Source organism: Xenopus laevis, chromosome 2S, assembly GCF_017654675.1.
Source record: "Xenopus laevis strain J_2021 chromosome 2S, Xenopus_laevis_v10.1, whole genome shotgun sequence".
NCBI classification, from domain to species: domain Eukaryota; kingdom Metazoa; phylum Chordata; class Amphibia; order Anura; family Pipidae; genus Xenopus; species Xenopus laevis.
Window position 1 is genome coordinate 51,336,147 of NC_054374.1, and position 14,174 is coordinate 51,350,320.

The 14,174-nt window shown below is 41.3% G+C and overlaps 2 protein-coding genes across 6 annotated transcripts in view; one reads left to right on the forward strand and one right to left on the reverse strand.

The window, feature by feature from the left end:
* The window catches only part of mid1.S (midline 1 S homeolog), a 161,395-nt gene that overhangs the window by 87,099 nt on the left and 60,122 nt on the right, over nucleotides 1-14,174 (forward strand). The gene's annotated exons all lie outside the window — the stretch shown is intronic.
* Nucleotides 3,907-10,427, reverse strand: LOC108709430. 3 transcript variants are annotated; one of them, XM_018249237.2, is made up of 3 exons: nucleotides 10,191-10,427; nucleotides 5,836-6,438; nucleotides 3,907-5,794 (listed from the first exon to the last, which is right to left on the reverse strand). In XM_018249237.2, exon 3 carries the CDS (start codon nucleotides 4,667-4,669, stop codon nucleotides 3,932-3,934), a length of 738 nt encoding a protein of 245 aa, XP_018104726.1. In that variant the 5' UTR covers nucleotides 4,670-5,794; nucleotides 5,836-6,438; nucleotides 10,191-10,427; the 3' UTR covers nucleotides 3,907-3,931. The 3 variants fall into 3 exon arrangements, with proteins under 3 accessions (XP_018104726.1, XP_041439703.1, XP_041439704.1); XM_041583769.1 differs by having other exon boundaries at nucleotides 3,907-6,438; XM_041583770.1 differs by having other exon boundaries at nucleotides 3,907-6,438; nucleotides 10,346-10,381.

A 14,174-nucleotide genomic window follows, 5' to 3' on the forward strand; every position in this document is an offset into this window, starting at 1 on the left:
GTCATTCTAAAAGATAATTTAAACTCAAACAACACCTTTAAGAGTAGCATTTGTCAATCTCTTTCTATTCTTTGCAGTACAAGGAGTGAGAAAGGGATGAGCACATTTCAATTGTGATTATATATAAAGAAATCTAAAACCACAAAACCATTTTATTTTGTATATGAAAAAGAATTACATTTTCTTTTGTTATGAAAAATAAAACTGTGCCTTTCGCTTCCAACTGGATACTTTTCATAGTTATACACATTTTGTTTTTTAATTTTCTGAAACATCATCACAGAAACATAATGCATGCATTAGGGCAACATTAAAGCATTTAGCACTTAGTCTCTGAAGTAGCTTTTCTTGTGCAGCAAATCATTCTCTAATTAGAAGTGCAACAGAAGTTGATCAAAGCAGAGACACAAACACTTGTGATACCTGATATATGAGAAACTGTAGTTATTATAATAAAGATATCATTTGTTTTGATGTATTTTAGCACTTTAAACGTTAATGAGAGACGATCAGTGTTGGAGGTGTATATTTTGCCAAAATTCACCTGAAAAAGGGCAATAAACCGTTTAAAATGGCATAATCCAACATTTTGTTTAGCCTCTTGTAGCATATTTCAAGAAAATTATTTAACATTTACCCCCATATGTAATAAAAGGCATTAAAGTTTGCATTAACCCTTGGGTTGAGCCAATAAGATGTTTGCGTTTCAATGGATGACTAGTAATTGCTTCCTAGTGAATGGTCGCTATAGGTGTAACCAGTGGAATAACTACATGTTACTGGGCCCTACAGCAAATTTATTTTAGGGCCCCTTAATATATCCAGAGGTTGACCTTTTTACCAATATATGTTGAAATTGCTTTCTAATTAGGGCCTTGTGGTCCCCCTGTTCCTCTGGGACAGTGTTCTAGACCAATATGGTCCCATTTGAAATTTAATCAGTCATACTGGGCAAAAAAATCTAGTCACCCAGGGTCCTCACTGGATCAACCTGATTTAGCCCATGACTTTGGTAGTCCAATTGGGCAAAACCCCTAATATTTGTTAACCGTCTTAACCACCTATTTGGACCCAATATAAGTCCTGCTAAGTGTCTCATAGAATACTTATATGGAAATATGGTCCAGGGTCAGGGAAAAACCTCTCATAAAAGTAGTTTTGTATAATGCAGGGTGAGTTTATTAACTTTCCAGATTTAGACCTTACATTCTAGCTGTGAAATATCAAAATACCACAAATTGGAACAACTTATGTAATAATTTAAGTGATCTATTGTACCACTTGTACCATCAGTTTGTGGTGAAATGACCCCTCCAAATGGAAACACCTCTTCACTTCATCAGATATTATTTTTCTTACACACATGCTAAAATGGATTATATAGGATCACATATCTCACAGCATTCTGAAACTTAAATGAATATTATTACATCTGACATAATAAACATTTTGAAATAGGAAATGTAGACTTCACACCTTACAAAACTGTAATTATATTAAATAAAGTGATATTAAAAGATTGCATGCTTCAATTTAGCAAATCTTTAATTGTCAAGTTTTGATTATTTGCTTCAGTTAAAGAGACTTTATACAGTACTAACCAATAATGTATTTGCAAACAACATGTTATAATTGTAAAAACTAAGGGGCAGATTTACATAGGGTCGAATATCGAGGGTTAATTAACCCTCAACATTCGACTGGCGAATATAAATCCTTCGACTTTGAATATCGAAGTCGAAGGATCTACCGCAAATAGTTCGATCAAATGAAAAATCGTCCAAAAAATTGCCAGGAAGCCTTTGGGGACCTTCCCCATAGGCTAAAATTGCACCTCGGTAGGTTTTAGGTGGCGAAGTAGAGGGTCGAAGTTTTTTTTAAATAGACAGTACTTCGATTATCGAATAGTTGAATATTCGAACGATTTTTAGTTTGAATCGTTCGTTTGGAAGTAGCCAATTTGATGGTCGAAGTAGCCAAAAAAACATTCGAAATTCAAAGTTTTTTATTCTGTTCTTTCACTCAAGCTAAGTAAATGGGCCCCTAAGTGTATGTCAGTGTTATAGTGATGCAGAGTTTGTATGTGATTGCTCGGTTAATGAAAAGTATTTCACCAGCCTTACTGGTAAAAATGCTGCTTAATTCCAATGTTATTAATATTCAAAAACCATAAAATATAGCAAAGACGTTATTTTTTCCAGAAAAGGTGGCAACCCTATTTGTGTTACAATTAGCAAGCTGTTGGCAGTGAAAAAATATAAGCCCAAAGGAGGTGAAGCTTGGAATACAATGTAAGTCATCAGCAGTAATCCGACATCAGACAGTAATCAGACATAAAACTGGCCTGAGGTGATTAAAAAGGAAATCTGTTGGGATGTCAGGTCTTGTTATGTTGGTTTGGACTCGCTTATCCTTCATTGTCAGGCTTGCTGGGTGAAATGTTAGTGATTTTTAACTTGTGCAACGTTGTTCACAGATTTATCCTGTTTATCACATTAGCCCTATGTATGTATAATTTTGGAATATAGTAGGGAAGGTTAGCCATCTACTAATCTGGAGGTGAAGTTTGGAAGACAACGTAAGTGTGAAGCAGTTGTGCTCAGAAATCATAAGGAAACAAATCAATGTGTTCATATATTGTATAAGGTTGTCTTTATATCCTGGAAAAAGATTGTTTTTTTTTTCTTAAAAGTGTCAGATTTTCTGCTGCATGTATCATATTAACCAGTTTAATATTTAAAACAATCTGTAAAACAAAAAATGTAATCACAAGAAATCTGAAGAGGCAAGATGCCTGTTTGGCTGTCTGTGCGTCTTTAGCATAGGCAACAAGACTGAAGGCCAGGCCGTGTGAGATTTAGTGAGAATGCCTACAGTATTTGCTCTGCTAGATACACCCGAAAACTCAGTCTGAAGGTATACTAGTATGTTTTGAGGGTAAATATATTATCACTGTATAGTGGCTGAATAACTGTAAGCTTGTTATGAACTAAGGGTGGCCCTAAACAAAGGTGTCACCTCCAACTGGGACTTGAATTAAGTACAACAGACACTGGCTTAGGGTCATTGGCATGAAAACGGCAACTCCACTTGAACCTTGCATTTACGTATGGAATTTGATATTAGATGGTAAAGAAGCACATGTATTGGGAAAGCTAGTATTTTATCATTACATTCTCAAATGCTCTATTCAAGTCTGTCAGTTTGATGGACTAGACTGGAACTTGTCATTATGTGTTAACTGTAAATACTCGTCTCTGACAGATGCTCAGGACAAGAATGCCAGGTTTAACCGACTCCGTGTACAACCAGTAATTTTTGTTTATCTGCATTGTTTTTGATTTGTGAGCAGATGAAATTTTTTGCTTTTTGACTGTGTAGCAAAATCAACTCCAAGTACACTGTTATTATCATGTCAGAGTAGTTCAGCATGTTCCTTTGATATTTAGGAACAAAAAAAAAGCAAAGTTTTGCTAAAACTCCTGGAGTAAATCATACAAGAGGCCATGTAAAATGCTTTTTATCATGTTGCTTCTGATTGTGAATACCTGCTGATAGCCAGAATAACTTCTTAGCGAGGGCCTATTAAGAAAAAAAATTGAGGTTAAGAGGTTAGATGTTTATTCTGTTTCACTTAAACTAAAACTTTTAAATAATTTGAATGTTTATCTAATAGAAAAAATCCAAATACCTGTATAAAAAATGTGATTGAATTCCTGAAAAATAACCACAGTATAGTACAGCAAATTTTACATTTGTACATTCGAGTTTTTAATGCATAATTTGAATTCAATTGTGAATGTTGATAAATCACCCCCTTAGTATAGTATGTATGGGCATAGATCTCATACAACTTAAATGGGCAGCATACCTCCTTGTTTAACATAAGTTCAATGAAGCTATAGCTTGATCATGAGGTCCAGACTGGCCTTCAGGGAGGTGATGTCATCATACAAGGTTTCTGGTTATGTCTTCTTTGAGAAGAACAGCCCAAAAAAAGTTTCCAAGAAGGGAAGAAGTCGGTTCTTTTAGGGATCAGTCCATAGTTTGTGTTAAAAAAAGGTGGTGGTTTTTCCTGTGCTGATCTTCCTGAAGTAAAGGGTTCCGGATGCTTCAGGCGATGGCTCTTTAAGGAATCATCACATGGTCCTCTGCACAGCTCTTTGCAACTTGGTTCACCAAACATTCTCGCTGTCACATAGAGGAGGAAAAGAAAGCAGAGCAGCATCAGGACATACACTCCAACTTCTTTAAGCCATGATCCAATAGAAAACAACATATCACCGAAGCCCCCTAAACCTTTAAAGGGGTTCCAACCCTCCTCTGCAATAGCGCGTGCTTGTCCCTGTAATGCTTTCACCTTGTCAAGATGGGCCTGAACCTTGTCCCCAGTATCTTCCACCCAGGTACAGCAATCCTCCCCGATAAACTCACAGAAACCCCCTTTTGATGCTAAAAGATAGTCGAGAGCCCTTTTCTCCTGAAGCATAAGGGTCTTCAGCTGTCGTTGTTTAGAAGAAATTTCTCTCATGGCTTCGACTGTCTCGTCCATTATGATGGAAAAACTATTTAGCGCTTCATAAGTTCTATACCCCATCCGGTCACGGTCCCCTGCGGAGAATAGCTCTCTCCTGGTCCTTCTTCTCACACTCACCCTCCTCTGCACCATCAGGTCCTTGTGACCGTTGGATGTAGGAGGCAGGGACTAACCCTACTAGGGAGCATGACCCTCTAGTATTCGGGGGGAAAGACTCTATAGGCAGCCTGGCCACACAAAAAGTAATAGGGCCCAGTTAATGAGACACAAAGGTCATTGGGGTTACGGTTACGGGCATTGCGCAACAACTGGATGGATAATGGGATGGCTGCACCCTCCTGAATGTCACACCCTCCCCCCCAGCAGACATAATCATGTCTGGTGGTTAGGTTGTTACCGTCAGCGATTCTATGGTCGATCAGGGACTTGGCTCCAAAACCAGAGCTGATATTAAAACAAATCCCGGGCTGGCCTAATTGACCGGATACCCACACGGAACTGCTAAGTCTAGTACATGCCTCGGGGCTGACATCAAGACCATAGGTGACATTACCATCTAAGAATGTCTGATTAAATTCTATGGACAGATGGCGTTCCGCTGATCTACCTGAAGGACTAAATTTTCTCATGCCCACCCTGATGTCATAAAGGGCATGTACTGCCGCCATCGCCGGGATGCTCTGGCTCGGAGGGGGTTTGGAGCACACCGAGCAGTTGGACCTATTTGCTGTCTTTGCTAATTGTAAATGTGACTCCTCATAACAGTATCCAAAATACATTAAACAACAAGTGTATATAGAAACAATGAACCTGATCATTGCACTTGATAGTCCAGCAGCTTCTTGCAGTGGCTGGCGTGGATCCACCCGTCACGTTAAGGGAGGTGGATGTTGTACTGCTTCTGTCTCGGGTTCCATGAGTTCAAGACAGTTGTGATTGTCTGTTGGTTCTGTCATGGTTGGGTTAGAGTCAGTCACAATCCCTTCATCCCCCCCTCTTCTACCGAGTTAGAATGGGTCAGGAGAAGAGATGCGGGATTGAGGATTGTAAATCGTCTTGTACATCGGTAAGGAGTCACTTCATATTTGGTTAGACGTGCTGCTGAAAGATGTTTGGTCTGGACCTGGTTAAGAATCTCTTGGACAGAGTGTGGGATGAGAAGGGTTAGAGGGGAATCTAAAACTATGTCACCAACTTTCTGTAATAACACAGCACAGGCGGGGGGAGCTCGGACGCACCCAGGTGAACCTTTGATGACTGGATCCAATTCAGTGGAACTGTACATGATGGGTCTATACCTGGATCCATGTAATTGGGTCAGTACCCCAGTGGCATGCCCTTTGCTTTCGTGACAAAAGAGATAAAAGGGTAGGTCATAGCTGGGAAGACCTTGTGCCCTGGAGAGTTCCTGGATCAGATCCTGGAGGGTTGACCAGTGTTCGTCAGTTAGTTAAAATGGTGTCTGAGAGGGTAACGTATAGAGAGGGCCCATTCTGAATGAAATATTAGGGATCCAATCTCTGCTGTAATTGATCAGACTTAGAAGGGCTCTCAACTGTCGGGCATTACGAGTTCGGGTGAAGTCTTTGAGAGTCTGTATCCGTTGTGTCAGTTGTCGGGCCCTTTTGAGATATAGTGGCCTAGAAAAATAACTTTCTCCTTACAAAACTGCAATTTTTCCTTGCTAGCCTTATTCCCAGTGGATGCCAGATGGTTCAGTAGCGAGATAGTGTGTCTATAGCATGAATCCTTGTCTGGGCAACAAACTAATAGATTGTCCACATATTGTAACAGTGCGACCTCCGGATCCTCTGGTCTAATACCACCTTTAGCTTGCAACTATATTCCGATGGGCTAGTCATGGACCCCTGTGGTAACCGGGTCCATGTCAGCTGTCTTCCCTGGAACGAAAAAGCAAAGATGTATTGACACTGTGGATCTAGTGGAATAGAAAAGAAGGCATTAGACAAGTCAATAACACTAAAGTACGAAGCTTCAGGAGGGATGGACGCAAGTAATGTGTGAGTATTAGGCACTAACGGGGCATCACTGACTATGATTTTGTTAATGGCTCTGAGATCATGGACCATTCGGTAAGTGACTTCCTGACCCTTGGCTGATTTTTTTGCCACTGGAAATAAATGTGTATTACAGGGTGATTGTGTTGGGGTTAAGACCCCGATTTGGAGATATCTATCAATCTGGATCTTGAGACTGTCCATCTGCGCTATACTCAGAGGATACTGTGGCAAATTTGGTAGCACGCAACCGGGGGCAATCCGTATAGTGGCTGGAGGTACTGGCAGCAAGCTGACATCGTATTTGTCAACCGCCAAAACCTTAGGGTCTACCTCAGCTAGTACATCCAGGGAAAAATGTGTACCAGTTTCTCCAGTATACAGGACTGCCACCACTGCACACAGCAACTTGTCTGTGAGTGCACTAGTTACCACAACACCCTCTGGGGTATAAGTGATGTTGGCCTGAATCTCCGACAGAATGTCTGCTCCCAATAGGTTGATAGGGACATCATCTGAAACTAATAGAGATCTGACTGCTTCGGTGTGTTGACCTAACCTGCAGGACAATGGTTTCGTCTCCCTAAGAGTCACTGGATGACCTGTAAGTCCAATGGTGGGGGTTGTGTTGCCAGAGAGTGGAATCCTGCCTTTTAGATCTTGTGTTTTTAGAACAGTCCTGGCTGCGCCGGTGTCGATGAGGCAGGACAGAGGATATGGCAATTCCTCAAGAAATAGATTGACATGGGCCGACACCGGTTTGCCTTTCCCCAAGTGGGCGAAGCTATGGGACTGTGTAGCAGCTCCGATGGTTTTAACGGTTTCAGGGTCTGGTATGAAAGGGTAGGTTCCCGGGGGGCCCTGCGTTCTACGGTAAGATTTCCCCGGGTTTGGGTTATGTGCGTAAGGCTGGTCAGGAACAACTTTATAAGGACTAGGAGAATTTGTTCTTTCTTGTCCTCATTTTCTGGACAGTGGCGCGCTAAATGTCCTTTTTGATCGCGATTAAAACAAGTTATATTAGTACGTTTGGTGAGTTTCTTTTTCCTAGTATAGGGATGGTGGTCCTGGGCTATTAGCTCAAGAGCTGCCATGATTTTGGCCGACTTGGCCTCTTTCCTGGCATGCAGGTCCAGTTCTATGGCCTGGATTGTTGCCATAAGGGAGTGGGAACTCATAGAATGGGCCTATGGTCGTGCAACCAGTAGCCTATCTCTTAGCTTAGGCACCAATCCAGCCAGAAATTTAGCCTTTAACATTAGATGTATGGGCGATACTGGCTGGGTGTTCTCAAGGGCATCTGGACCTGGCTCAAACCCTGCATCTGTTACCCCTTGTTTTAACTTCCACCAATAGACCGAGGCGTCCTTATCTGGGCCCTGGATCGCTGTCATAAACTGGAATGGGGACACAACACTATACATAGTGGGCATTTTGTCTGTCAGTTGCTTACAGAATTCCTTGCCCCCCCCCCCGTAGCGCCCGTAATGCCCCTCAGGGCCCTGTTGGAAGTCATCCCTTTCCAAGGTCTCTATGCATTCTAATTTGGATTTGTCTATTATAGAGATACCTCTGGCTTCACATAAGATGACCAAATCGGATTTTCCAAGGCGGCAGTAATCCGTTTTGTCAGAGGCATCTTATGCGGATTCCGGATGTGGGGATGGTGATGGAGACAGATGAGCTGAGGCTGTTGAGATGACCTGTGTTGCCAGCAAATTTAAACCTGTTTGCAGCTCTGTCTCGTCCTTATCATTATTGCTTTCTGCAGTTCTGGCTGGACGGGAGTACATGATTATGTTTAACCTTACTGTCTGAGACTTTTGAATGCCCTGCTGCTAAGGCTTGGTAGATTCCTGTAACCACAAATTGGCCTTCTCTAAAGACCCATGTGTTTGGAGTCTGGAGTGGAACTCACGGACAAACTTTTCCCAGATCCAGACCTCAAACGTCCCCTCCTTAGGGATGGACCATTCTAAACCTGAAGACCATTTGTGCCAATCTTTGAGTGGCTTAACAGTCCCTCCTCCATATGTGGATTTCATGTGCTGCTGAGCCGTCCTGAACTCAGAAGTGGTACCCTTCTGTTCCCTAGATTTCCCTACACCAATACTCGAGTCTCAAGCTTTTTCCAAGTAGATGCGTCCAAGTACAGTGTCTACGTCCACCGCACAGACTGCCGTCGATCCTTACCTGTTTGTCCTCTGAGTAGCTCTAGGGCTTCAAATACAAACCACGGACATTATCCACCGTAGCCCACTCAGAGAGAAGGATCAGCACCGAGGGATCCGGACAGGTACGAACCACAGATACCTTCCTTATCCCTCGTGCTAAATTGGCTCAAAACAGCGCCCTGACTACAGGATGAGTACCCAATGCCTGGAGTGTTGACAGCAAGTGAGAGGGAGCGACAGGAAGGGAGATATAATTGAACCTTCCTAGGGATTCCGGTACGAACCACGGACACCTGGTCACCCCAGTCAGGCCAATAGGTTTTGAGAGAAAGTGGCTAGAAAAACAGATTGAAACAGAGAAACCCCTCCCCAGTTCACCTCCCCAAATTCTGTCCCCCAAGCTTCCGGTACGAACCGCGGACACCTGGTCACTCAGTGACGAAAAGTCAAGAAAGCGAACAAGAAAGGGAACAGTCCTCAATAATTTCCCCACGAACTCCACCCCCGGGCTTTGGTATGAACCATGGACACCTTCCACCCTTAAGATGGACCTCGAGGGGAAGAGAAAAGAGAACAAAGCTCACCCTATCCTGGAGGAAGTAGCAGTCAATAGACTGCAGGGAACAGCAGAGAGGTATAACAAACATGTAAAAAAATGTTCCAAAAAGTTCAAAGAGAACTTTGCTGTTATGAAATGTAAAGATGAAAATCTATTATATACAATAAAACAACTGTTAGGGTTATATGCAGGGGATGTGCCTTCTACCAATAGCCCAATATACATTTTCAAAAAACTAAGACAACATGGCTGCTGGCACATGTGCTTAAAGACAAAGACAAAATGGCCACTGGCACATGTGCTATTTCAAAATGGCGTAGGCTTCCCCCTGTTCAGCGCTCAGCAAGGGCTAGAAACTTGGTTTGTAATTCAGATTGGTTGGATTGTTACCCAACCTCCAATATTGAAACTTGTAATAATAAAAGCAATACAATCCTCCCAAACAAAAGATTTTCTCAAGGATGAAACCTATAGAGACGCAATTTTAAAACAAACACCACTTAGTAGACAGACAGAAAACGAACAGAAATGAAAAAACAATTATTCTAAATCCCCTCTAGATACTGTTGGCCATATCTGCCTGCTACAAGATTATCCTACAACCACCCGGCATACACAGAAACTCCCTCCACTGGTCTGAACCACTTACTGATCCTCCAGCAGGGTGCAATAACAGTCCCTTATGGTTAAAAAATAAATAAATAAATAAAACCCCACAGCAGTTATGCAGATATGCCCCAACCAGTACCTGGGCAGTTAATACTGAAAAACACCACACATACACCCAAAAGGTTCTTTTGGTAGATTTTTACCTGATTCCAGCAGCCTAGAGACCACAAATCAATTTGCAGACAGCAAAAACTTTCTGAGTATCTGAGAGTATCAAAACAAAAAGGTCTTACCTCAATGCTGGCCTTTTTTGCTGCCCGAAATAAGATATGGCCCCTTTTAATTCTGCTGAAATTAAGGGAAAAATTGAACCTCCTTCCATAGACTCGCCATCTGTTGTAGTAGATTTAAATGATATTTTGTCTTAATGGACAATCGATCCGGAAACCTTGATGTATCATGTGGTGATGTTCCGCAATCCCCCGGAAATAACGTCACAGCAGTCGTTCTCAGCTGGGGTCCAGTATTCTGCCTCCTTCTACAATGGCCAGTGGTTTATTATACACTAAGACAAAAGGTGGTCTTACAATATATCCAATCAATGAGCATGTTATGCTATGAATCAATTGGTGGAACCAGCACACAGACACATGTCCATAGAAGAGGGGGGGGGAAAGGTAGACTTCCCTAGGCAAACAAAAGACACCAGGACAAAAGGCACTTCCCCCGGTAATATACATATACACAGACACAGTGATCTTAGCATGGCTTGTACTGATCTTGTAAAAGTACACCTTTGTTCAGTGGTCCGTATTCCTCAATCCCAACCGGCGCCACACCCGGCATGCTGCAGTCATGCCTGATGAACACAAATCGGATGGCAACCGGAATGATCGGGCGACTGTGCAAATGTCGGTCGTAAAGACGCTTATCCCGCATCGGTGGCGGCCATATGGCGAAATATGAAAAATTTCCACATCAGGATAAAATGGCGTCTATGGGGTTTCCGGATAAGGGATCCTATACCTGTACTATACTAATAATATACCATCTGTTACCATCAATACATAGCTGAGAATAAAGTTTATTATTGTTGCTTGATACAGATGGAGGATCAGTTATCTGGAAACACATTATACAGACAGGTCCAAAATACAGTAATGCCTTATTTAAACAAATTGTTCTTCAATACTGATTTTTATAATAAGACAGTATTATTATTATTAACATGTATTTATATAGCGCCAACATATTGCATAGCACTGTAAAGTAAATGTGATTATACAACTAAATCACATGAATTATATACGTAGAACAGTACCTTGCATATGTTTTTGGAAAATGTTCATTCTAAAAACACAACATAACTGTTAATACACTTTAATAGAGGCGATACATTTTAATTCTGAAAGAAGGTAATATTGTGCTCAGAACAAACAGTTAATTTGCCTTACAGAAAAAGTATGAGAAAACAGTGTTGTTCATAAAAACCATCTCTGCAATTTGCTTACGTACAGCCTCAGCTATGGGAGCGATGATGACATTAACTGACCCCTGAGCACTGTATTAAACAATCAGAGGACTTGTCACTGGAATGTGTCTAGTATTTTTAGACTTGGCAATAAGCCTATACATTTTACCTTTAGAAACTCTCTGCAGTTCCCAATACTGAATAAAGATCCATTCTAAGGTAGTGCAGTTTGCTTTAGATGGGGTCACTGATAGGTATACATAGTTTCACTTCTCTCAAAACTAACAGCTATATCTGATATTTACAACATTAAGAAGGGGGCAGCCATCATACCGATTTTTCAGGTGAGGTTTTTATGAACAAAGGGAGAAATTATACAGTACAGTAGTTTCATGATGTAGAGAGCTGACATATCTATTCATCACATGTCAACAGTCTCACTTATGGCTTACCGTAATAGTAATGATTTTAAGAAAATATAGAAGCCAAAGTTTAAAAAGATATTTAGTTAATATAATTATCCCTAACCACACCAAAGTACACATTATATATGTGGTACTTGCTCAAACCTCCCAAAACAATTTGAAGTGACTTCAAACTCAAAGGTTAAATCAACAGCGAACAGCTTCAAGCAGCAGTGCAGTAAATGCTAATTTTCTTTTTAAGGTAAAGGGTAATTGCTCCTGCTTTAGGCAAGTGCCATATAGTATGTAGAAACCATGCCATTGGGCTATGAACACATGGCTATTGTCAGCGGCTGTTTTTAGCCTGTCTATTTGGGCTGACCTCAGGCTGTGTGTGACTTCACACAGGCTGATCATATTCAAATCAAATCAATGGAGCAGGGGAACTACTCAGGCTGACAACAGCCACTGCCAACAGTCTGTGTGTCCATAGCCTTAAACATTTGCATAGACAGGAGGCAGAGTGAATCACTTGAGCACAAGGAAATGGATTCCTTCCTGCAAGCTTGAAAAGTGACAATAGCTTCACAGAAGTCAATAGAAACTTTTTCCCCAAATGAAACTACTTTGCACAGTGTATGGGTTATTTACTTAAGGGAAGGTAGTGTGCAGAATTGCCCCCCCCCCCAATTGTCTGACCGGGGGGGGGGGGTCAATAGGTCTGACATCACCATCGGCGATATAAAAATACTCAGAGTTTTCATATGTCCTGTGGCAGGCTGCCACTTAGAATTATAGAGGCAGAAGAGAGGAGGCGGACAGAAGATGTACGAGCACCCTTTACCATGGCCTAACTATACTGTGAATGTGTCACAGCAGTGTTTGATGTAGGGACCAAGGTGGTGGCTGACTGGAAACCAGACAGGCAGGAGTTAACCAGTAAACTACATTCTGGAGTTGGCCAGCTGCTAGAAATGATGTACAGCCATTATTTGGGCATAAAAGAGAAAATGTTTTGCCTGCAAATGCTTCCAGCCTGTGTAAATATTTGTGATTATACATTAGAAAATAAAAAAAAATCTTGCATTGTAGAAACCGGAACAATCCCCTAAATGTACTTATTGCATGTACAGAGAGAAGCCATAAAACACTGTCAGCATAGATGTTCCCTTGGAGACAGTGCTTACTTTAACTTAAATTGAGGTCTGTGGGAAACTGTATAAGCCAACGCAAGTATTATGGCTGACCAGCAGCCTGAAGTATTAAAAGGAAAAAGATCAATTACACTGATCCAATGAATTATATTGGATATACTGTATAGTAGAAGACTTCTGATAGATCTGTTTGGATTTTGCCAAAACGTTTGATACCGTGCCCCACAAACTAAGGTCTGTTGCGCTTAATGAAGCCGTTTGCACATAGATAGGAAACTGACTACAGGATCAGGTACAGAAGGTGGTTGTTAATGGTACATTCTCTCCTTGGAGTAAGGTTCTTAGTGGCGTCCCTCAGGGCTTGGTTTTGGGTCCACTTTTATTTAACTTGTTTATTAATGACTTAGAGGAGGGTATTGTAAGTAATGTATCAGTGTTTGCAGATGACACAAAACTATCCAGACCAATAAATTCCATCTAGGATGTGGCATCCTTGGAGTCATTGTAGATGATAAACTTGGCTGTAGCAAGCAATGGCAGTCAGCAGCATCAAGGGCTAATAAGGTATTAAAAGGAGCATAGATTCAATAGAGGGGGTCTTTCTTCCACTTTATAGAGCACTGGTAAGGCACCCATCTAGAATATGCTGAACCGTTTTGGTCCCCATCACTCAAACAGGACATTATTGTATTAGAGCGGGTGCAGAGAAGGGCAGCTAAGCTGGTAAAAGGTATGGAAAGTCTTAGCTATAAGGAAAGACTGGACAAATTGGGGATGTTCACGCTTAAGGGGTGATATAACTATGTATAAATATATAAGTGGATCATATAATAATCTCTAATGCTTTATTTACCAGTAGGTAGCTGACACAAGGTCACGCATTCCGATTAGAAGAAAAGAGGTTTTGCCTAAATATTCAGAAGGGGTTTTTTACAGTGAGAGCTGTGAAGATGTGTCATTCTCTCCCTGAACTAGTTGAACTGGTTGATACATTAGATAGCTTTAAGAAGGGGTTGGATGGCTTTTTAGTAAGTGAAGGAATACAGGGTTATGGAAGATAGCTCATAGTACAAATTGATCAAAGGACTAGTCCTATTGCAATTTTGGAGTCAGGAAGGACTTTTTCCCTCTCTGGGGCAAATTGGAGAGGCTTCAGATGGGGTTTTTTGCCTTCCTCTGGGTCAACTGGCAGGTTAAAAAAAGTAAAAAGGTTGAATTTGATAGACTTGTGTCTTTTTTTAACCTAAC